The sequence below is a fragment of the Siniperca chuatsi genome, linkage group LG13 (genome assembly GCF_020085105.1).
Source record: "Siniperca chuatsi isolate FFG_IHB_CAS linkage group LG13, ASM2008510v1, whole genome shotgun sequence".
NCBI lineage: Eukaryota > Metazoa > Chordata > Actinopteri > Centrarchiformes > Sinipercidae > Siniperca > Siniperca chuatsi.
In genome coordinates this window covers 10,844,559-10,868,663 of record NC_058054.1, presented here as the reverse complement: position 1 = coordinate 10,868,663, position 24,105 = coordinate 10,844,559, and the positions used below count along the sequence as shown (strand labels likewise).

At 39.1% G+C, this 24,105-nt stretch overlaps 1 protein-coding gene across 4 annotated transcripts; it reads right to left on the bottom strand.

Annotated features, from left to right (window-relative positions):
• Window positions 1–614: 614 nt before the first annotated feature.
• LOC122886528 (FYVE and coiled-coil domain-containing protein 1-like) lies at window positions 615–23,889 on the bottom strand. 4 transcript variants are annotated; one of them, XM_044218840.1, is made up of 18 exons: window positions 23,741–23,889; window positions 22,918–22,996; window positions 22,451–22,557; window positions 21,401–21,526; window positions 19,004–19,110; window positions 17,541–17,684; window positions 15,909–16,005; window positions 11,850–14,297; window positions 11,310–11,402; window positions 10,825–10,943; window positions 10,428–10,595; window positions 10,026–10,166; window positions 8,210–8,418; window positions 7,867–8,008; window positions 7,203–7,307; window positions 4,465–4,675; window positions 3,344–3,453; window positions 615–3,202 (listed from the first exon to the last, which is right to left on the bottom strand). In XM_044218840.1, exons 2-18 carry the CDS (start codon window positions 22,976–22,978, stop codon window positions 3,127–3,129), a joined length of 4,464 nt encoding a protein of 1,487 aa, XP_044074775.1. In that variant the 5' UTR covers window positions 22,979–22,996; window positions 23,741–23,889; the 3' UTR covers window positions 615–3,126. The 4 variants fall into 4 exon arrangements, with proteins under 4 accessions (XP_044074775.1, XP_044074777.1, XP_044074776.1 ...); XM_044218842.1 differs by having other exon boundaries at window positions 15,933–16,005; XM_044218841.1 differs by having other exon boundaries at window positions 23,617–23,743.
• Between the last annotated feature and the right edge of the window lie 216 nt (window positions 23,890–24,105).

Below are 24,105 nucleotides of genomic sequence, written 5' to 3'. Positions count from 1 at the left end.
TGTGTGTGTGAATATCCCCATCTGTGAATTTATTACATGTATATGTGTGTGCGTGTGTGTGTGTGTGCTGCATTAGCACACAACCACCCCCAACCCCCACACACAAAAGTTCATACATGTGCGCAGCCACAGTGCAAATTACAGATTCTGTGAAGGCAGCAGGCAGGAGGAGAGAAAAGCCGGAGTCGTCGAGGAAGAGGAGGAAGAGGAGGAAGGAGGAGGGGAGGGAGGGAGGTGGATGTGACATGATTTACAATGAGATCATTAACCTTGAGAAACAAAATTGCCTCTGTGACATAAACACTATCTCTCAGACGGACACCTTGCAAGACAAAACCTTGTGCACACACACACAAAATAGTCTCATGACTGCTCAGAAAAACACAAGCAGGCCAGCAGGCGTGTATGTATATGCAAGGGCACACACACACACACTCACAATGTTCAAAGCTCAATTGATCCTTAAAATAACAAGACATTAGCTCTGTCCCAAAAAATACGTACTGAAATACTAAATCTAAGCAGGGTTTGATTATGTGGTGTGTTTGGAAAAGTGGCAAAATAATCTCAAAGCAGACAGTATGAGGACAAAGTATCACACCACTCACTGGGAGTTATCACACAATCCTTATTTATTTGTCCACAATCTTAAATCCATTCTATTATAAATCTTTAGGATGTAAATGATATTTCAATAAAACATTTATCATCAGTCATTTACAGGACAGAGAGGGAAAGCTTCTCTCTGACAAATCCAGCATTAAACGTCTAGAATTATTGGATACAAAGGAAAAGAAAAGAAACATTCATCAGCTGGCACAAAGGCTCATGGGATACAGACTGACAAAAAGCCCTTTCAAAAGTGCATCAAACAGCAGTCATGTTACAATGCCTTACTCCCATTTAAGAACATTAAAATAGACAAATATGTTTCCCCATTATATTTGGCAATATATCACTCTTCTTATTCAGATATGTATAAAAAGTGTCATTTGAATTTTCCCTAATCTTCTTTCCTCACGTCATGTTCAAAATATAAGTTACAAAATGGTTTTAAAATAGTGGAAGACATTTTGAAATTTGTAAATTCCCTGTTGTATAGCAAAGCAGTCAACAGAGTATATTCAAGTCAATATATTTGTAAATGACCAGTGTGAAGACACTCAAACTGGTGATTGAGAAATAAAGGTAAATTTCAACATTAAAGCCTTCAAATAAAACGGTCCATATAAAACAACTTCAAGTATAAAAGTGATTTTTGGACTTTTTGAAGGCTGTATGTTGAGATTCAAACTATTTCTGTTTGACAGTCTGCAGAAATTGTTTTGTAACATCACCCAACAACAGTATACAACTGTATTTAAGAACAAACATCTCTTTCCATCCAGAAAAAAGCGCTCTATAAATAAAAAGTATTCTCATTATTTCTTTATCTAAAGACTTTATGTATCTTACCACAAAATGTCACTGAAGCTCATATCTTTACTAAAATTAATGCAAAAATCATCAGTTGATTGAGTGATGATTCAAGTTAGGCTCAAAGTAAAAACTAAATATTTAAAGCACTGAAACTTACATATTGATATGTGCTCCCTATTTTTACCCTTGAGGTTGGGAAACAATGTACACATTCTTAGTGCATAGAAATCTTCCTCCTTTCTTCAACTGCAATCATCAGAAACTGCTCTGAATTAAAGCCGGTTTCCTGAAGACAATTAAAACAGAATGATGCGGTGGTGTTGCAGCTTTCACAGAAGTCCTGCTTCTTCCCGTTATGCATCATCATGATTGCAACATAACATCCATTTCTTGTCATTTCTGACAGCTGAAAAGGCAACAATCTTGAAGATACTGTAACTCTATGTGAAATGAGCATGGTGTTAGAAAATTTTCCTTTTGACACAAATGAGGAGTAAGTTTCTCCACTAATAAAGGCTAATTCTACAACAGCATGATATCAACACACCAATTTAAAGAGTTAGTTACATGAAATGGTTTGCTAATGGTACATTTAAGCAAGTAAAACAAATTCAGTTAAGGTCAGAGTTAAAGTAGAGTTACATTTTTCAAACCTTAAAAGTAGTTTGGGCAACTAAACAGCAGCATTTACTTGGTATAAAATTCTTCTCAACATCAGTCCACTCCTTGTTTCCAGACATGTCTCATTCAGATATGACGATAGATACAGTGATGATATGATTTCGTCAGAGATTATACCATTATATACTGTGGTAGCTCTCCCTTTAACATCTCTGGGTGTATCAGGCCATTGTGGGCAATATTGCATATCAATAAGCAGGATGATTTGAATGATTTACAGAAATATTGTATTTTTATATGTTTTTGTGATGTGATGAAGTACCTTGATTTGTAATGTATTTAATTCCCTCCACAAGTCAAAAACAGACATGTCTGTCTGGTTCTTTTATCTGTAAACAGTTTCTCAATTGATCTTCTGGGAAATGTATTAAATCATGATAAATACCGATATCACAATATAAAATAACACATACCGTGATAGAGGATTTTAACCACTCGTAGTGGGATTGCACATTAATCCCATTTTAAGGACAGTAGTCTTACTTTATGAGACAAGGAAAATAATGGGAACAAACCTAGATTTTTCAAACAATTGCACCTCAGGCTAAAGCAAAAATGCATCTTTATTTCTGCAAGGATGCAGTAAAAAAGTTGCCTACAGGAGCTACATCTGTAGATACTGAGAAACCTGTATGTGCATGCCTACACACACATGCACTAACACACACATGCACACACACACACACACACTTCATATTCAAATATGCAACAATCCTCCAGTCACCTACAGCAGGAGTGACATTTGATACCCTTACTGCTACATTTAAACTACAATGTCAAGCTTTTATAAAAAGGTAGTGCATGCTCACATTCAATAGTGTAACATAGTTTTACTTCATTGTATTCAGCCTCTGTTCAGCTTTCTCATGATCATCTGACATGTAACACCTCATCATCAAGCAGCTAGCTGAGAGAGACGTTTAAAAAAAAAAAAAAAAAAAACGTTAGTAGTATCCGACCCATGCGCATGAGCTTAAACACCCTGAATGCTTCAAAAGTCAGTTTTACACCTGCTTCTCATCACGTTCAGAGGAGGTCAGTTCCATCGTAGACCACGGGCTTGTCTAGGCTCAGATGATACAGCACTTTCTTTGAGATGAACCTGATTAACAGCAAAGACAGAGGAAGCTTTTTTATCACTCCTTCCTGTCTAGTTTTGAGGTCTATGCAAAAATAGTGGTTTGTGCTAAACAGTTAAAAGGATTTTTTAACGAATTTTTTAAAGCCCACACATGTGACTGACCTGGAGAAAGAGTTGTCGAAGATGAGTGTGTATTCTCCGGAGTTTCTGACTTTCAGTTCACCCTGGATCGTCTCTTTGTGGGAGTTACAGCGAGTCAGTGGGATCAAAACCTGTGGAGAGCAAAGGACAGACATCTTGTTAAACAAATCTCTCATTTTCTTTTTGCTGTGAGGGAAAACAGCGTTTGCTTCACACTGTGCTACAGCTGCAGAAATAAAAACAACCCAGTGGAAATAATATTAACTCCACTTTATAATTCAGCAAATATAAACTGAATAACTTGAAGATTTTTCTGCAAGCACAATGCTTTTAATGTTACCTGAAGGTAAACTTGTTGCACTGCTGCAGGTCACAGAATACAGTGTAACACCGGTGTTAGGCTGAGGTGGAGCACGCGTCATCCTCAAGTTATACAAAGATGCCACAAGTTACTTTAAAGGGGACCTATTATGCTTTTCCTTATTTTCTGTCATATTATATATATATATAATGTTACAATGTCGAATGTTCAGATTAAACGTGGCCAAAGTTTCAAACATATGTTGTCCGATGTCAGCCTAACTTGGATGTCATGGTGATCGGTCATCTGCGCTCGTCTGTATCAAAGATGCTCTATAACATTTCTAAACTGACTCTGTCTGTATTGATGACTCATTTGCTTTTACCGTTTGTATAAATCTTTTGTCAATAAAGAATAAAAAAAAAATAAATCTCCCAGAATCCCAGAATAAAAACATAGAGCTGGAAATGAGCATAATGGGCCCCCTTTAACATGATGGACGGTAGATAAATATTTAAGCAAGGGACTTCAATCCTTAAATCCTCTCGCAAATACTGCATTTCGAAGTTATTTGGTTGTATCCACACTTTGGACCCTTTAAGGTAAGGCTTTCCGCCATGTTCAGTCAGTCAGTCTTGTTAACAACTTATTAGCACCAGTTTTTTTTCTTTGCAGATGCCTGTTGTTTCAGAAAGAGACAAAAGATTTGATAAGCGTTTCTTTAGTCACAGAGCTTAACAAATTTGAGTATTTTACCAAAATGGAACCGGCTATCGGAGCCCATCCCTAAGAGGAGGTATTGTGTATGCATGTTCCCTTTATTAATATACTGCTGTCTCACCTTGGCCTGCTCCAGTGGAGTCTCTGCACTCTCCCTATAGACCACACTGAAGGAGATGCTCTTAGGTTCAGAGGTGAACGTCCAGGTGACAGTAGGACCAGGACTGCTCATGGTGATGGGGATAGTGCTGTAACAGCTGGACTTGATGAAGAGCTCTCGAGAGCTGTCCCCAAACCCTGAGATGTCATCCACCGTGAAGTTGACAGAGAGCCTGCAGCACAGGAAATAACACATGAAAGTTCACAATATTGTAGGGCTGAAACTAATAGTTTTTATAATTGATTAATTTGCTGATTATTTTATAGATTAATTGTTTGATTGGCAGCTACAGGTTAAAGGCTTGCTTCCCAACCAGCCAACCAGCATGCTGTGGTCTACACACATTTGTATAACATTGTAAATAGTATCATGCAAGTATATATAGCAGCTCTGGGATCTGTAGGGGTGGGATCTCTTTTTCTCCAGGAGAAGTTTTAGGTAAGAGATTTGTCTTTTCGTTTAATTTTTGTTTGAGTAGGTCATTTTAGGTTGATTCATTTAGTTCCATTTTGTTTGTTATTTTGCTATTTTCCCACCCTGAAGCCAAAATGTCCTTTTAATAACTGTCAGAAATAAGAAGTATGAGGCTACAATCGTTGCTGGTGATTCTTGGGAGCTGGAAAGAGGGCTCAGCTTTCAAGTTGCATCTAGGTTTCCCCAAGGCTGTAACACCCAGTTGACATATTTACATCAAAAAGTCCCAAATCCAAAAGGTATTCATTTAACTATCATAGAAGTCTAATTAAAACAGCAAATATTCACATTTGAGAAGAAAAAACAGTGAGTTTCTTGTCATTTTTGCTTAAAAAAAATGGGTCGAACGATTAATAGATGATTAAAACAGTTACTCAACATTTTTCTGTCAATTGACTAATCGATCAATTTAGCTTTGCCCTCATAACATTGTTGGACTCACGATGGACAGTTTAAAAAAAAAAATAAAGGATCAAAATCGATGCTGCAGAACCAGAGATATCGTCTTTATTCCAAGAATATTCCTTTCCTGCCAAAACCTGGCGCCTACAATACCCACAATGCAATTCAACTACCAACAGTTTGGTCTGAGATTCAGGTGTGTTATGATAGTAGCGGTTAATGTAGCCTCTAGCCGCTAGCCTCAAGCAGAGGTGAGGAATGGGCTACAGAGGTCTTCTGAACTCACTTCTTTCTAACTCCGCACCACCAGATTTTTCTTCATTTTCAAACTTCAGCAACAACTGATACTGAAATAAGTTTATCAGACTTCACCCAGCTATGGAGCCACAAAAGACTTTATACAACGTATTTCACATATGCAGTATTACTCCCCAAGACCTGTAAACCGACGTGTATACAACTGATGGGAGTTCCCTTTAAAAATTCACAATATATTATAGTTTTGGGGCTAGGATTTAGCGCTTTGCTCGACTGCACTTCACCAAGGCAAGTGCCTGCTGACATGAGGCCTTAAAGCTGGGGTAGGCAGTATTTTTTTGCCATCATTGGTTAAAAATTCCATAATAACAATTTAGCATATTGTAATTCAAGTGGTCTGAGAGAAAACTAGACTTCTTCACCTCCTCTTGGTTCTGTTTTCAGGCTTTAGAAAATCTAGCCTGTGACAGGAGACTTTGGCCAATCACAGGATATTTCAGAGAGAGAGCGTTCCTATTGGCTGTTCTACAAATGCAGATGCGCATGCACGTCCCTTCAGATGGTAAAAGCCTGATTCAGTGGCGGAAAATCCTGCAGAAAATCCTGCAATTTGTGAATTCTAATACCTTCCTTGCCTGCAACGGCATATAGTACAAAACAGGTGTTTGAATACGTCCCAGCTCCACACAGAGCTCATCATGTTCAATGCCATGGCACTTGTATTGACGAGTGGCAAAGAAGCATGATGACAAATAGTGGGGAATAACTTTTGGTGTGTGTGGGTGTGTGCGTACTAGCTGTGCGGCTTTCTCTGGCACAAAGCATGTCCAATTTCTTTCTCCATGTTATCAGAGGTCGGTCTGAAAGTCCAATAATACGGCGCCCCACTTCTGGAGAAATCAGGTCCTCCGCTGTTTCTTGCCCCTCACCGCTGAAGCACAGTGTTGCTGAGGCAGTCGAAAAGGATGTCTGGACCATCCTCTCATCTGGCATAGCAGCTGCCTCTGAAGCATGGGGTGCACTGCCCTGGGGCAGCAGAGCGCTGGAGGGGCGTCTTTGAGAAGACGAGTCGCCGTTGCGGCAAGAGGGACCGGGGTCTTGGCGAGGCTCACACCACGGAGAGCAGGCCCTATGAGGCATTAGGTTTCACAGGGCAACCGACTCCTTCTGCTGCAGTTTGAACTTGTGGGTTTGGTGGGAAGGGCTTAGCAGAGTGATACGAGGCAGCAGAGAGAGAGGCGAATGATTTTGCATTGTATATATTCAAAATGCCTACTGCAACTTTAACGCTTCCTCCACACGCTCACTGCTCCAAATTACAACAGAAGCAAAATGGAGATCCCACAACACCTGCCAAGTAACATTTGGGAACACTGTCCACATCACACATTGAGTAGTTTCATGTTTCACTTCCCATTTTGGGATTTAGAGCAAAGTTTTCACAAGGAGAATACATGAGAAACATCCTCTGAAAGCTCAAAGTCTAACCTTGTGACCGCATCCACAACACAATTCTGCAGCACTCGGGGTTTTCCAGTGTAACTTTCACTGCATGTGAAACTCACGTGAGTTCTCCAGACTTTAGCAGGCAGATCTCTGCATCCTGTACTGCAGCACTGAGGTCCTCAGTATCTTCCGAAGTGATGTCTCCTACACTGGCACTGCTGTTTCTAGAAAGAGCGACGGATATATCACATTTATACATAATTTATATATATTTATGGAGAATATTTTTTATTTATAATTACTTATAGTAACTATAATTACTAATAATTACATCCACTGTAATTAAAAGTTGTACAGAATAAAGTTAAGTGAATCAGAAAAACTTAACAATATTGTCTATCTCGTCTTTGACATGGCTCACACAGTACACGTACAATAAAACATACACATTAAAAGCAAGAAAGTATACACATAGTACAGCTGTACAGGAAATGCCAAAGTGCAAATATGTGCATGTGTTGAAGCACAGTCTTTTTTATAGGGAATGTATGTAGAAAACTGTAAAGAAAACGTAACTGAATTATGGGTTAAATACATTTTCATTCATTTTTCAAGATCACGCTCATGAATTTCTTTTCACGGCTGCAAAACTGTCCAGTTTTCACTCTTATGGTCTGCAAAATTACATTTTGAATAGACATTGTTTATAAGGTGGCACGTTGTAAATAGAAAAATCTGTTTCTATGATTTGCTCCTGTGAGTGAATGCATGTGAGATACTTACAGCTGTGCTGCCCCCTGCTGTCCGTGTCCAGGAGAGCAGGCGGTGGCAAAAGAGAGGGAGTCACTGTCATAGACCCCGCTCACTTCATCCTCTGTGATGATGTCAAAAACACCATCATCCAGCTTGTCACCTTCATTTGCTCCTTGAAAATAAACATCAGCTACATGTTTATTATTGCATTTTATACTCTTACTGTGCTGTGTATGCCGTTGCCAACACACCCCAATCTAAAGCAAGTGTGCAAATACTTTAGGCATTTGACACATTACTTCAGTGTGTGTGTGTGTGCATGTATGTATGAATGAATGAATGAATGAGAGAGAGAGTGTTTGTGTTTTGATACCTGAAATGCTGGTCACAGCTCTCCCAGCCTGCAGCAGACGACTGAAAGGTGTCCCTGGTGTGCTGTTAGTCACTTCCTCCTGTGGGTGGCGCTCAACTACTGCACTGTGCTGGTTGTAACAGTCCCTGCAGCAGCGCTCTCTGTTGCCACCCTGCTGGGTGCTCACTGTGTTACTGCAGCAGTAATAGCAGAAGGGACGTCCACACAGTCTGAGAATAGAGATATTACGATGAGTAAAAATTGCTTATTATATTGAAATGTAGATTATTACAGTGTAGAGAGGTATTAGTATGTAAGTGAAGCTTTTTTATTGACAATGTTTGAAATCAATTCCCATAAAGTTTTTTATCTTTAAAGAGATAAAAATATAATAAGACAGTATGTAAAACAGAGACACATGCACATCAGAAGAGTTCATTTGTAAAAACAGATATCTCAGTTTTTATTTATTTTCCTAAATCATGTTTTTTGTTTTGTACTCCAGGGAATAACAATCAAACTGGTGTTTATACATTTTAAGAATGGTGTTAATCTGTTTTTGCAAATTCCAATTCAAATAAACAATTGCTATTTTTGTCAGGAAATTGCCACTGATAAAAGTGCATTTAAGATGCTTTTTTATTTATGCAGATTTTGCAGAAAGTTGCTCCAAAGTTGAGAAGTCACAACAGCAAACAAAGCAGTTTTCAGCTTTGATCTTGAAAAGGTCAACAGTCCCTGCTCTGAGAATCTCTACAGCAGTACTGAGGGACAACAAGTTTCTAACTATAAGTACAGGAGGGCCTAATTGTTTAAGACAAAAGTAAAATTTTTAAGTAAATCCCCAAGGATAAAACTGATGTACTGTAATGTGGGATCTGCGTCTTTTTCTTGTTCGGCATCATTGTCCTGATGTTCACTGTTACAGCTGCTTTTTTCAATCTTACAGTTACTTACGTCAATCATCAAATGAAAATCATGGTTCTAAAAACATTGGGTGAAATTCTCAAATCCACAGCTCATTTTCTCACAACATTATATGCATTTGTTGTTGCTTTCACACAGAACACCATCAAATGATCCAGTGCTGGACTGCTTGTCTAATGAACTGTTTAACTCTCAGACGTGTTCATCAACATGCTTATTGTGTAAATCCTCACATGGAAAATACTTGAACCAACTGTTATAACCTGACAAACATAAATGTTTTATAAATTTCAGTAATCTGGAACTGATAACAGATGAATCTTGAAAATTCAGTGAGTAAAATGTTCATCCTCAAAATTTTGTGCAACTTATTACATGTTGTAAAAAGAGTTTACAGGTGCAATTCATGTACTGTCTTTACTCAAATACATTGACACTACATGGAGTGAGTTTTACAAAGGCACCACAGTTTCTGATACCATTCAGTTGGCTGTAGAAGTTATTTGACTTCACTGATGAGTCACAGTTGGTAAGTCTAAATGTGAAGTGAAATACAGAAACAAAATGTCATTGGACTTCAGCTACTCAGTTCCTTTGACATTTTACTGTCTCTACCAAAACAATCACAAAGGGAAAAGTCATTTTGGTGGTAGAGATGCACCGCCTGATGAATATATTTACTTTTGGCATATGAGTGAAATGTTTTGAGTGAGTGATGGCCTTTTGCAGAACAAATTAGGTGTTGTGTGTATAAACTGATGTGGAAGTACAACAGTGTTTCAGAAAGTGTGCATTTGCAATCGGGACAAATTGTCATTCCACTAGTTTAAAAGTAGTAGCATTGACAGTAGTTTTACTGGTTGTCATAGTGATGTATGTATATTTGTTTATTGCACAGAGACCATCTGACCTGCAGGTGTACTTGCGGAGATACCAGCTGAACTGACTGTGACAGCCCAGACAGTAGTTGACGTCCCTCTCTGTCTCCTCATCCCTCAGTTTCTGCTCAAACTCCAGGGCATCAGTCTTCTGCCACAGTGCATCTTTCTCCCTGCAGAGAGCACCATCAAGCATGTTTGTATATGCAATACAATTACACCGTATACTGCGGATTACACCATCTAGGTGTTTGTTTGTAGCCATTTGAAAACACAAACCAAAAGACAAGACAAAAGGCAACACATCTAGGCATCATGTCTCAACCCTGCTTTGTGCATATTTAAATCAAATTAACCTAACTAACAAAAAGACAAAAAAAGAAAAACAAAGGTAGGCAATGGTAGATCTGAGGTAATATGAAGTATGTTTATACCTGATGAGTTCTACAAGCCTTTCTTCCAAATTGATTTTGGTGCGGTAAAGATCATCGAGTTCAGCAGCTGTTTTAAGATCAAAGCTCTGTTTGTCCTGTGTGACTCTCCGTAGATTTTCACTCATCTCCTGACAGGCCCGCTGAGCCACTGCTAGACCATCCTCAGACCTGCATACATACACACATAGGCTGATTCATGGTGCATCCAAAAAACATGGGGATTCTCAGGCGTGTCCATGCAGTTAAAAACAGTAAGAACAAGAACAACGCCAAATTCCTAGATAGGGCATACTAAATAAAAAATAAACATTCTAATCTAAACACACAACATTAGAAACGTTTATTCACAGAGCTCTAATTTGGTCCAGAATGTGTGATTATGAATACAGTATCTCACCTTGATAAATTCTCTTTCAGATAGATTATCTCGTCTTCTTTCTGCTGGATGAGATTTTCAGACTCGGCCATCTGGCTGTTTTTCTCCTCAATCTGTTGGAAAACTCTCTGATTCTCAGCCTGCAATCAGTACAGCAAAGCAAGACATTATTTCTGGTTCTTTGTGAATTATGCCTGTGACCATAATGTTATGATTACTTCAATTGCCGATACACACAATGTAAGTGGAATTTGTGTTTTCATTTATCAATCCTATACACACACATACATATAGAGCTGTACATATATGCATTTTGTCAGTGGTCATGGTGACAGTTTCATTTCCTTACTTAAAAGCACTTTCAGTGTCATATCACTATACCAACTCTTCAACCATGATTTAAAACATTTTTCGACTACTTTAGTGACTAGATGGGGGCCGGAATAACCAGCTTATGATGGTGTACCAAATTTTTTGGCAGATCTGGAATCAGGGTATCCTCTCACCTCTAGCTGTTTGAGTTTGTTCTCCAGGTTGACCGCTTTCTCCTGCTCAGTTGTCAGCTGTAATTTCACTTCTTGCAACTCTTGATTTACAGTCTGGATGAGAATAAATTCATCAATTGATGACTTAGTAAATATGGTAAAAATTCAGATACTACAGAAGATTTGCTGACAATGTAAGTGACCAGGGTGCTCAGAGAAATCAGGTTACATGTAATGACTTATCTTTTCATAGAGCTTCTCTGTTACTTTCCCTCTCTGAAATCTTTGTCATGCATGTGACAATTAGAAACCCAGTTACCCATATACATGGCAGAGAAATCAGCATTCTCCAATAGAAATCTAGCTGGGGAAATCAGGTTTCTCTAATCCCCTAGCCTTATTATGAAAAATCAGGTTTCTTGTTTAAATGAAGTTTAAGAAATCATCATACAGGAGAAAGCCAGACAACTATAACCAGGTTACTTACGTACATGCAAGCACATTGAAGTATACTACATATATACTACATTTCTTTATGTGATTAATTTGTTTGCAGCTGACCTGGAGGTGGCTGCCATGGCTCATGGCTTGGCTGCTGAGCTGGAAGCGGAGTGCCTGAATCTCCTCCTGGCTCATCTCCTGCACAGCTTCAGCCTCCTGTTGGGCCTTGCTCAGCTCTTGATGCAGCTTCTGCTTGGTTGCCAACAAACCCTCCTCATTATGGAGCTCATCGAGAAGTCGCTGGTTCTCCCGACGGAGCTGCTCCATGCAGGTATTCAGCCTCTCTGCCTCCTGAGTCGCCTCCTCCTCCAGCTCTTGCAGCCTTGTCGACAAGCCCTCCCAGCGCAGACGAGCCTCTTCGTTCTCAGCAGTTAGCATGCACACATGCACACCAAGCTCAGCTGTTTCGGTGTTGGCTCTATGGAGCGCCTCCCTGGATTCACTGTTCTCCAGACACAAGGCTTCATAACGCAGCTTTAGTTTATTGAGTTCCTCTCTGGAGGCCGTCACCTCTGCAGCCAGACCTGCTCGAGCCTGAGCCTCACCGTCACGCTCACGGATGAGAGCCTCCTCTCGCTCCCGGGATCGAAAAATCTCATCCACATGCCGGCGGTTTAGCTCCTCTACCTGGGCTTTGAGTTGTTCTGCTAAGACACGGAGGTCCTCTCTGGAGGACTCTGTCACCTCCTGCAGTGCCTGAACTTTCATCCGCTCCTCAGTTCCTGCTAGAAGCTGAGCCCTGAGCTCCACCACCTCTTCCCGGAGCCGGTGCACCTCCCGTAGGTTGAGTTCCAGTTGAGCCTCAGCCATAACTAGCCTGAACGGGGCCTCTTTGGTTTCCATTGAAGATGTCTGATGCTCATCATGAAGCTTCTGCATTTTTTCATTGCTCTCTGCAGCTCCTTTTTCATCGTGCAGCTCCCCAGTCCTGCTCTCCAGCTCCTCTGCTCTAGCTTGCAGAAGCCCACATTTAACAGTCTGGTCTCTCAGTTTAGCCTCAGTTTCCAGGAGTTTTTCAAGTAACTCTGCTTGGCTTCTTTGGGACACTATGAGGTTCTTGTCCAACTGTGCAGCTTTGGCAGTGACTGAATCCAGTTCCTGTTGAGTTCTTGCTAACTGTTTCTTCAATGAGGACTGAACCTCAAGAAGCTCCCTGTTCTCATGCTCTAGCTTCCTTAATTGAGCATCAGCTACTTCCTTCTGGACAAGCGCCTTCTGAAAAGTCTCCTCCAAATGCAGGTTTTCATCTAGAAGCTTCTTCTCCCAATCTTCCACACACATCTTTGCAGCCTCAACTCTGCCCTTTAAGTGCTTCTCAGAAGCCCTCAAAGAAGCTAGCTGGTCTAACAAGGCTGCCCTGCTCTCAGTCAGCTCTATAATGCTCCCCTCACTCGTCTTAACTGTTTGGAGTAGCTTAGTGTTTATTTCCATGAGACTGCTGCATTGGGTTTTATAATCCTCAAGTTTCTCGATTTGATCACAGGGAGCATCTTCATTATCAGCAAGTCTAGAGCTCAGACTTTCTTTCTCAACATTTAGCTTCTCTAACTGCTCCTCTAAATGCTTGATTCTCTCTGAACTAACGGCTAGCTCTGTCTCTCTGTTTTTAAGAGTTTTTCTTACATCCAGGAGGCAGCTCTCGGGTTCCTCATTCTGGCTACTACTCATGCTACATCTCTGCTCTTCCTCCTCCCTCTCCTCCTGCAGTCTTTTCCGCAGCTCCTCTGCCTGTCGTTCTCTGCACTCTAGTGATGCTTGTAGATCCTGAAGCTGGGCTCTCAAGTTCCCCGTCTCCTTCTCTTTCAAAGACAGTGCCCCTTGAATTCGACCGACTGCACTTTGGAGCTCCTCCAACCGTTTGAGCGCCTCCTCCCGCTCATCATGGGCTATGGCTTTTACTTCAGCCAGCTTCCCCTCACTGTTCCTCAACTCTTCTTCCCTGAGTTTTAGTTCTTGGGACAGACGCTCAGAGTGCCTGGCCCTGTCCTCAGCCTCTCTCTTTGCCTCCAACCTCTCCTCCTCTGCTGTCTTGAGTTTATCAAGGAGTTCCTGGATTTTCCAGGCTGAGTCGCAGTAGCTAGCTGTTTGTTGTCCTTTTTCTTTAAGAGCCTCGTCCAACTTAGAGAGAAGCTCCATATTTTTGTTCTCAGCAGCGGTGAGTCTGTCTTCAAGTTCACTGTTTATTGCTTCCACAGAGGTATGCAGGTGATATGCTCTCTCCTGATTATCCGTTTCTTGTTTTCTTTGGACTGCTGTAGAGATAGAGTGGCCAGAGGACTTCTGAGCTGCTAATAGCTGACCTTGAAGGTCTTTAACCACGCCTTTCAGCTCAGCAGCTTCTCTGCCTAACTCCTGAACCTGTACCAGAAGCTCTTGCTGTCTGAGCTCCGACTGGTCGAGCTCAATGCGGAGGTTCTCTGCAATGCTGCAAGGAGAGGGTTCCCCCAGTTCACCCAGTTCACCAAGGAGACTGTGGCTCAAGTCTGGGATAGGAAGAAACTCCTGTGCCTGGTCAGTGAACAGAATAAGAGAGCTCTGGTCAGGTGCTATAAAGTTCAAACATATTTACACAAATATTTGAGTGAGATTGTCTGAGTATATATATACAGTGGGGCAAAAATGTATTTAGTCAGCCACCAATTGTGCAAGTTCTCCCACTTAAAAAGATGAGAGAGGCCTGTAATTTTCATCATAGGTACACTTCAACTATGAGAGTCAGAATGGGGGGAAAGAATCCAGGAAATCACATTGTAGGATTTTTTAATGAATTAGTTGGTAATTTCCTCGGTCTCACAGACCTGTAACTTCTTCTTTAAGAGGCTCCTCTGTCCTCCACTCGTTACCTGCATTAATGGCACCTGTTTGAACTCATTAGCAGTATAAAAGACACCTGTCCACAACCATCACACTCCAAACTCCACTATGGCCAAGACCAAAGAGCTGTCAAAGGACACCATAAACAAAATGGTAGACTGAATCTGCAATAAGTAAGCAGCTTGGTGTGAAGAAATCAACTGTGGGAGCAAGTATTAGAAAATGGAAGACATAACAAGTTCACTGATAATCTCCCTTGATCTGGGGCTCCACGCAAGATCTCACTCCGTGGGGTCGAAATGATCAGAAGAACGGTGAGCAAAAATCCCAGAACCACACGGGGGGACCTAGTGAATGACCTGCAGAGAGCTGGGACCAAAGTAACAAAGGCTACCATCAGTAACACACTACGCCACCAGGGACTCAAATCCTGCAAGGCCAGACGTGTCCCCCTGCTTAAGCCAGTACATGTCCAGGCCCGTCTAAAGTTTGCTAGAGAGCATTTGGATGATCCAGAAGAGGATTGGGAGAATGTCATATAGTCAGATGAAACCAAAATAGAACTTTTTTGGTAAAAACTCAACTTGTCGTGTTTGGAGGAGAAAGAATGCTGAGTTGCATCCAAAGAACACCATACCTACTGTGAAGCATGGGGGTGGAAACATCATGCTTTTGTTTTTCTGCAAAGGGACCAGGGCGACTGATCCGTGTAAAGGAAAGAATGAATGGGGCCATGTATCGTGAGATTTTGAGTGAAAACCTCCTTCCATCAGCAGAAGATGAAACGTGGCAGGGTCTTTCAGCATGACAATGATCCCAAACACACTGCCCGGGCAACGAAGAAGTGGCTTCGTAAGGAGTGGCCTAGCCAGTCTCCAGACCTCAACTGCATAGAACATCTTTGGAGGGAGTTGAAAGTCTGTGTTGCCCAGCGACAGCCCCAAAATATCACTGCTCTAGAGATCTGCATGGAGGAATGGGCCAAAATACCAGCAACAGTGTGTGAAGACTTACAGAAAACGTTTGAGCTCTGATATAACAAAGTATTGAGATGAACTTTTGTTATTGACCAAATACTTATTTTCCACCATGATTTGCCAATTAATTCATTAAAAATCAGACAATGTGATTTTCTTGATTCTTTCACCCCATTCTGACTCTCATAATTGAAGTGTACCTATGATGAAAATTACAGACCTCTCTTTACTTTTTCATCTTTTTAAGTGGGAGAACTTGCACAATTGGTGGCTAACTAAATACTTTTTTGCCCCACTGTGTGTGTGTGTGTATACTGTATATGTGTACCTGTGAGTGTGAGTAGCTACTAACAAGACTGTTGATGCTGGAGCAGCGACTGGGAGGCTTCCACAGGAAAGCTGGTGAGGCAGTGCCTAATGTTTGCCTTTGACATAATGATATACCAAATATTAAGGTAATTTAAAACCTGATAAATAGTAAGAGTAAGACAAACATGACATGCACATAATTTAAAAATAAACAACTCTTAACACAACAATCTGAAAGAACTGCTAAACTTAGTGACTGAAAACACTGATAAAAATTCACTTCAAGCACAAAGATTCATTTGTTAGAAACCTATATTACTATTATATTACTTTGTTTAGAGAGTACATTCTAGACCTGCTCTATAGGAAAAGCGCAATGAGATAACTTTTGTTATGAATTGGCGCTATATAAATAAAATTTAATTGAAAAAAAAAATCTCAATATTTGTATATGCTTGTCTATAATTTACAACTGCACAGAGACAAATTTACTTTATTTTCTGCATATTCAGCTGACCTTGTGTACTGACAATCAATTAATTGTTGCAGCTCTAATTTTCTCAATTTATCCTGTAAGTAGTAACAAATTATACAGTCCCTTCTCTGAAATGTATTAAGAATTTCCAACTGCATGTCACAATGTACGCCTACTTCTCAGTATTCTAGGAAATATTGTTTGATTGCAAAAGTTCAATAACCTTCAATCTATTTATTGTAACAGAGTAAAAGGAGTTTTGTTTTGTTTTGCTTTGAGTTTTGCTGTTTCAGAGTAAGCCTATTTCAGGAAGTAAATGACCGCAAGAGCAATATACTGTCACATATTAAACATTTCTTCACTTCCAGTCACAATTCATGTGAAAAAGCAGTGTAACAGAGTGTGTTGGTGTTGCATCAAATAATTTCAGGCTACTCGTGGAAAATGACAAGCAAGACAAATATTTGCCCTCGAGTACTTCGGAAAAAGAAACTACAAAAAAAATACATGGGGTGTACACCATATCATACAATGAATGTGTTCTGTCTAATCTAATCCTATCCAACAGGACTCAAAAGAAATACTGAATTTGTGAATTATATCATCTTGATTTTTGTTTATAATGTATGTTGCAGGTAATCTTGTCTTGTTGTAGGTGTTGCTGCACTGCAATTTAGTGTAAGATTTCAATAATAACTACAATAATGTCAACAACACAAATTATGCTTTTAAAAATTTGTGACCACTGTCTTTAGAGTGACTGTAAATTGATGACAAGGAAGTGAAAAGTTTAAAAAAAGGTGCTGATGTTCACACACTGTTGGCACATTTACACACACTCAAGCAAAAAAAAAGAGCTGTGATGTGCAGAGTGATCAGATAATTAAGTGTTACTTGAAGTTGTGAAATACCCAAAACTGCTTCACCACAATTTTTCATTAGCTGCACTAAACTGGTGAATTATTTCAAATTACTTCAGGTCTCCTTCCGATCAATTTACAAATAATTTCCAACCCCGAGGCGGAAGAACAACAAGCTTTCATTTCTTTATTAAGTGTCTGTTTTTTCATCAAAACAACACCCAGATTCAAGTTTGTTTTTCCTTCAACAAAAGCAAGGAAACTGACAATTGTAAAAGTGTAAACAAATAATTGTATGCAAGTGTACATTGGATACCTCGCAAAGCTTGGCCAATCGGCATCAAGGTCATAACCTCTGGCTGCCACGTCAAATTGGATCTGGTTGAGCTCATAGAGATGGTTGATTATATCAGCAGTGAGGTGAGACTTGAGGAAGGGACTCCGGGCATAATACCAGTCACTGCATGGGAAGAATACAAACAAAAAAACATAAAGCACAATTTTTTCTTTGACGCAAAACAATGTTGATACTGTTAGTTATGCAATGTGTTTTAAGTTTATATTGTGCTGTTTATGATAAGATAAGCTTTATTGATCCCGTGTAGGGACAGCATAACACCAAAACTCGATCCAGGGTCTGTATCATTTCAAAAGACTGGCACCTGTACAGCGTTTGGGATAACAATAATAATAATAAAACTTTATTTATAGAGCACACAAAACAAAGTACAAAGTGCTTCACAACAAGAGAAAAAAATACCACAGTTAAATGATGAAATATAAAGAAATAAAATAGATAAAATACACAAAAACAATAAAATGAACAGCCAGTTCAGGTAAAATCAGGATATGCTATTAACAATGGATTTCCCTGGTATATACGCTGCAGCTCCACTACTGGAAAACAGCCCCATTATCTCTCTTATTTTCAATGTAACTTTATTATGTAGAAAATGCTTTTTGTCATTTGTTAATTTTAGTTACGTCGGGACTATGGGTGCAAATTAGCTGTCGAGCTAACCTCAGCACATTTACATTGATGTTGTTAACGTCACTGTTGATTAATGTGCACAATCCCATACAAATAAATAAATAAACAAAAAATAAACAAACTAAAACTAATTCACATTTTCGTCAAAAGACAGACTAAAACTAAATCAAAATAAGGTGCCAAAATTAACACTTTTGATTAATGAGCTGTAGAGGTGCTAGTTGGCAGATTTTGTTACCACTGGACAGAGCCAGGCTAGCTGTTTCCCCTTGCTTCCAGTCCTTATGCTAAGCTAAGCTAACCAGCTGCCCGCTGGAGCTGACACACACACACTAACAAAATAGAGTCTATGACACACACGCAATCTGCTATTGAGAAACAGACAGACAGACTACAGTATGTGATTGAATGCATTTTAACTTCACCACCTATCCCATTTTCCCTATACTCATAAATTAAATCATGAATGACCATATCCTGGATAAATGAAGCCAAAACAAAACTGACATTTGGTATAACAAAAGACTGAGGAAGTGAGATGTGTCTGTTGGGGTTTATAGTTAGGCTATGTGGCTGTTGCGTTTTCTGAAAAAACAGAAATAAGACACGAATCAGGAAGGGAGAGTCACACTTCCTAAGAAAGGACACCATATAAAAAAAGCACCTCAATGGTGTCTTGAAAGGAACAAAAGTCACTACAGATATATATATATATATATATATATATATACACATATATATATATATATAATGTGTGTGTGTGTGTGTGTGTGTGAGAGTCCTCTGACCATGTGACTTTCTGGTTTATAAGACACTGCTGCAGTGTGTCAGCAAGACGCTGGTGAACGAGTGAGTAGCGGATGAAGGCCCTTCCTTTCCCCAGTGATGTCTTCAACTGAGGACACACAAAAATATACACTTTAGCGTACTACTACACACACACAGACATTACCTCACTCAGATGTGGTCTTTTATAGCCTAGTCAGTATATCATACAGGTCAAACTATTTAACATAAAGTGGCTCCTACTTTCTGAATAATCTGTATTTGAATGTGACAACAGTTACAGTCAGAATATTAAAAGACTTGTCATTTTAAATTAAAGGTTGCAACAAATGATCGATTAATCCGCCCATTATTGTCTCTCTTAGTTGATATACCATTTAGTTTATAAAATGTCAGAAAATAGGGATCCAGGATCCAAAATGATGTCTTCAAATGTCCGCAACACACAGTCCAAAATCCAAAGATATTTGGCTCACAAATTATATAAAAAAGAGAAAAGCAGAAAATCCCCACATCAGAGAAGCTGCAACCAAGGGAATGTATGTTTTGTTTTTTACTTGAATGACTCAAATGGAAAATCTAAATAATTGTCGTTTATTTTTCTGCTGATCGATAAACCGATTGATCAGCTAATTTCAGCTCTAGTTTTAAATTATCCCCATGCAAAATTGTGTTTTGTTAAAATGTGTCCCGGCACAGAACATTTAAGGATGTCTAAGTTTAAAGGTAATCACTGCATAGACATTAAATCTACAGTATCTGTTTGTAAGCCCAGACTCTCCAATACATTAACAGATGGAGGGATTTAAGTCAAACAACAGCCCCACAGATCTACCAGAAGGACACCAGCTGGAGACGTCAGTAACTGAGCGACAAGAAACAAGAAGAGTAAAAGTAATATTTTAAGTAAGAGTACCAAAGGTTTCCAACAAGTGATTAGCAGTCAGGTAGTATTGACTAAACTGTGACTTTTAAAGAAAAAAATACTGACTGTTGTAAATCCTTGAGGAAACTTTACCGCAGATATGTTTTGTTAATGAATGCGAATTTACATAAAGTGAGACATGTGGTGTTACCATGCTTATAAAGCAGAACCTATTCAGTAATTAGCTCTCTCATGCTAGATACAGCTTACTTATAAATAGGGTTTTTACTAAAGAAAGGAACAATAACACTGCACTAGAGCCAAACTATCATTCAAATAACTGAATGGTTGACTGAATCGAAAGAAAACTGATTGGAAACTATTTGGTAATTGATTCATTTTTGTCCCTTTTTGAGCAAAAATGTCAAACATTTGCTGGTTTCAGCTTCTTAAATGCGATTTCCTGCTTTTCTTTCTCATATACAGTTTGATACTAAAATTAATATCTTTGGGTTTTGGACTATTGGTCGGACAAAACAAGACCTGAAGACATAAGGTCAACTTAGGCTTTGAGAAATTGTAACAAGCATATTAATCAAATAATTGAGAAAATAATCGGCAGAAGAATTGATAATGAAAACAATCATTTGTTGCGGCCCTACACCGCACCACAATACGCCACTGTGGCTTTATTAATCCACTTCCAAATTAGGATATTGGATGTGTATTCTCACGCAATTCAAGCATTCAATAAAAAAATATAAATATATGTCAGCAATACACTTTTTTAAAAAATGACAGTGGGCTGATATGTCAAGTCATTACAGTCTTGACACATCAGATTTCAGAGATTCTGATAATCTGTCACTTTTCAGACAGTAAAGCTGAATAGACTAGTCAATTAAACGAATAGGGAATTTATAGAAAAGAAATTGTCAAATATTTAAGTAATTGATTAATTGTTAAAGACTTCTTTCAAGCAAAAAAGTCATAATTTTGCCGGTTCTAGCTCCTCAAATATGAGGATTTTCTGCTTTTCTTTGTCATATAATAAATCATATAATAGAATATAATATTGAGGTGCTTTTTTTTAATATATCATATACATTACATTAGTTACAGCCCTATTAGAGAGAACAACATGGCTTATATATGACAATATCCTGCAAGGTAAAAACTTAATAATAGTAAGTAACTCTTTACCGTACTCTTTGAAGCTTTTTAACCACACAGAGGTTAAACAAGCTACAAATTCAATATAGTACAAACTAGGACTAATTCAACTACAGTTATTCCAGTATGAAGCTCACCAATGTGAATTCCCAGGATAGAAGATGAGGAAGAAACAGCACAGTACAGTAGGTAGAGGCGTAAGGACGCAGTAAATTAGCAGCAACTTACAGTTCCTGACCAAGCAAAGGATTAGTTGCATGGTTATACAGTCACTCTGTATTTGTGTGCGTGCACGTGTTGCACGCCAAGGCAGGGCCGAGGCACTGTGGGTGATTGTGTGTGTGTTGCAGAGTAGGATTACCTCAGGGATGGATTTAACAAAACGGATGCCATCGTTAGCTCCCTTGATCTTAATCAGGCAGTCGCAGAAGTAATCCCAGTAGTCTTTCCTCTGACCAAGAAAGGTTGTCTTCTCTTTCTGGTCAAACTAAGAAACACACATCACCTTATTATTGCATTACCTAACAAACCTTGTACAACAGGTCTGTCTGACTCTGCTGTGTGTAGTTGAGAACTTGGTTCACATTGTACTCAATATAATTCCTATGAACTTCCTCCCTGTTTCACCTGTTTAGAGCTGTGGTTCCCAATCTGGGGGTCGAGTCCCCGCCAAAGGGTCACAAGATGAATTTAATTGGTCACGAGATAATTGATGGGACAGGGAGGGGGAAAAAATTGTTCTGCTACACACATTTATATACTTTTTTCTTTCTTTTTTTTCTTCTGAAATACTCATACAGTAGTTTCACTTTTTATGGTCTCTAACAAAATAAAACAATCTGAGGGGTTTAGAGAAGAAAAACATCACTCTTTGGTGGAATTGTTCACAACTCGTAGATAAACAACCTGTGATGAGGGGTCATTAGTGCTTCATTTTAAGGGTTTACAACCCAAAAAAGTTGTGAATCACTGGTCTAGAGCATCTTTTTAACTTGTGACCCTTTGTAGCCAAGCAATGCTCAGTCACAACCTATCATCTCGGTTGCATTTGTTTGAGATGTGGACAGCTCAACCAAAAGGGATGTTCCCCTCTCAAATTGTTTAATTTTAATGGATTTTAGAGGCCTGAAAAGTTTAAGTGAAAAGTTAGAACTTACAAAAAAAAACAAACAAAGATTTAAGAGAAGACAGAAAATCTATAGTTTTTCATAACTTTTTAGTCATCTCACAACCCCCTCAAAGTATCTTGTGAGCCCTTTAGGGGTCCCGAGTGGGTAATACTGGTCTGGAGAGTCAGATGAGAATGTTGGCAGACTTTCAAACTCAATTGGATCATCCCGACAAACTCTAAATAAAAATGTAATGAAGTTTTGTTGCACTAAATGTTTCTTGCTTTGATATGATACCATACCTGTAGAAGGTATTCTAGTTTATAGAAGAACTTGTGCAGGTTGGCGCTGTCATCAGTTACGGGTTCACCGCATTCCTTGTGTTCTTTACTCAACTCTAACACAGCATCTAAACGAGACAGTAACAGGATTATTAACATACACACACACATATCGAATGATGTTCTTGTGTACACATAGAAAGCAAAAAAATAGGAGTTTTTTGCACCCACAATTATTTTTATGACATTTCTATCAGTCATAGATCTTCATCAGGCACAAAACATTTCCTGATGGAAATCTGTGACTGATCTAAATGTTGCAATTGTTCATATGTCATTCATATATTCATATTCATAAAAAAAATGTGGGGTCCATTACTCCTGTACACACACATACATATGCCTACTTCAAAAAGTACACTTGAAAAAACATGCTGCATGGAACTGTAGGAGACAGTGTTTACTGTAAGTGTGAACAGCTTAATTACCATGCAGATCTCTGATTATCCTCTGCAGTTGATTATCTCCAACTGATGAGGAGGAGGCCATTGTGGGGAAAGGGCAATTCTGCATGTGGGATTAAAAATACAGCGATTATGATTATTTTTGGTTGTTTGAGAAATGTTCTCATGATATAAACACTGTTCCTCGTCTCCCTGAATGGTCAAGATATACCTGTGCCCGAACAAATGAAATAAATTACAGCATGTGACTGTTAAAATATGCCAAAGCTGCTACCACTAGGAGGTAAACATAAAAATAGTACTGCCCTAAATTAGTGTCCCCACTGCTGTAATAATAATCTTTCATAACGACAGTGTTGAATTCTGCCCAATCCAAGAAGCCTTTAACAAATTTGACAACTAAAATATTTCGGAGGGGCCCATGAATTTGTTTAGGTGACACACTGAAGGAAGCACAGTAGCTCAGTAAAGTTAGCAAAATTTGCCAACAGTCAGAGGAGGTACAACATTTACATCACGACGACAGGTGAAAGCGTTATCACTGTTTGTAGCGACAGTGTCCTTATCAGATCCCACTGACACAAGATTTATCTACTGTTATCTACCATCGCCATTACAAACCAGCAAAGTTGACTTAAATAACTTTCAATCAGCGTTAAAATGCAACAAACCGCGACATAAACATCGATTTGTCAAAGCTGTCGAGCGCTATGGGACGTGCACCTGTTCTCAGCTCTTCATTTCCTGGTCGTATATAATGTAAATTTCTGTTACAAACTATCGCAGTTTGGTTGTAAATAAAGCCAAACGCTTCTATATGAAATAAATAGTTAAATAACAGACGTACTTGATGTGTAAAACTGTCCAGAGTGTCCAGTTTGTGGGTGATACAGCAGAATCTTGCTACCGCTGGGGGCGGGTACTGTGGATGATTGACAGCCCTGACGGACAAATAGCCGCCTGCTACTGCTGAACTCCGTCCTAGTTTGGTTGAGAGACAAATGGTAAATAAACAGAAAGCTGAGGCGTGTGTCGCGCTTTATAAACCTAATATTTCTTGAAATAATATAAGATTAAGAATAATTGTTTTATTTGACATGTACATTTTACTGTACACAGTTAGATGGGGTTACATTAAGATAATTTTGATAAAATAACAAGTAGTTGACCAATAAATAGCAGATGCCATTAAGATACATTGTATGATATGCA

Excerpts from the sequence above, each read along its gene's own strand:
- LOC122886528 (XM_044218840.1), bottom strand. The coding sequence starts at position 22,978 with ATGGCCTCCTCCTCATCAGTTGGAGATAATCAACTGCAGAGGATAATC. Across the intron at positions 16,006-17,540 it reads GATTGGCCAAGCTTTGCGAG|GCAAACATTAGGCACTGCCT; the intron begins GTATCCAATGTA and ends ATTATGTCAAAG. Across the intron at positions 4,676-7,202 it reads CTAAAGTCTGGAGAACTCAC|GCTCTCTGTCAACTTCACGG; the intron begins GTGAGTTTCACA and ends CCTGTGCTGCAG.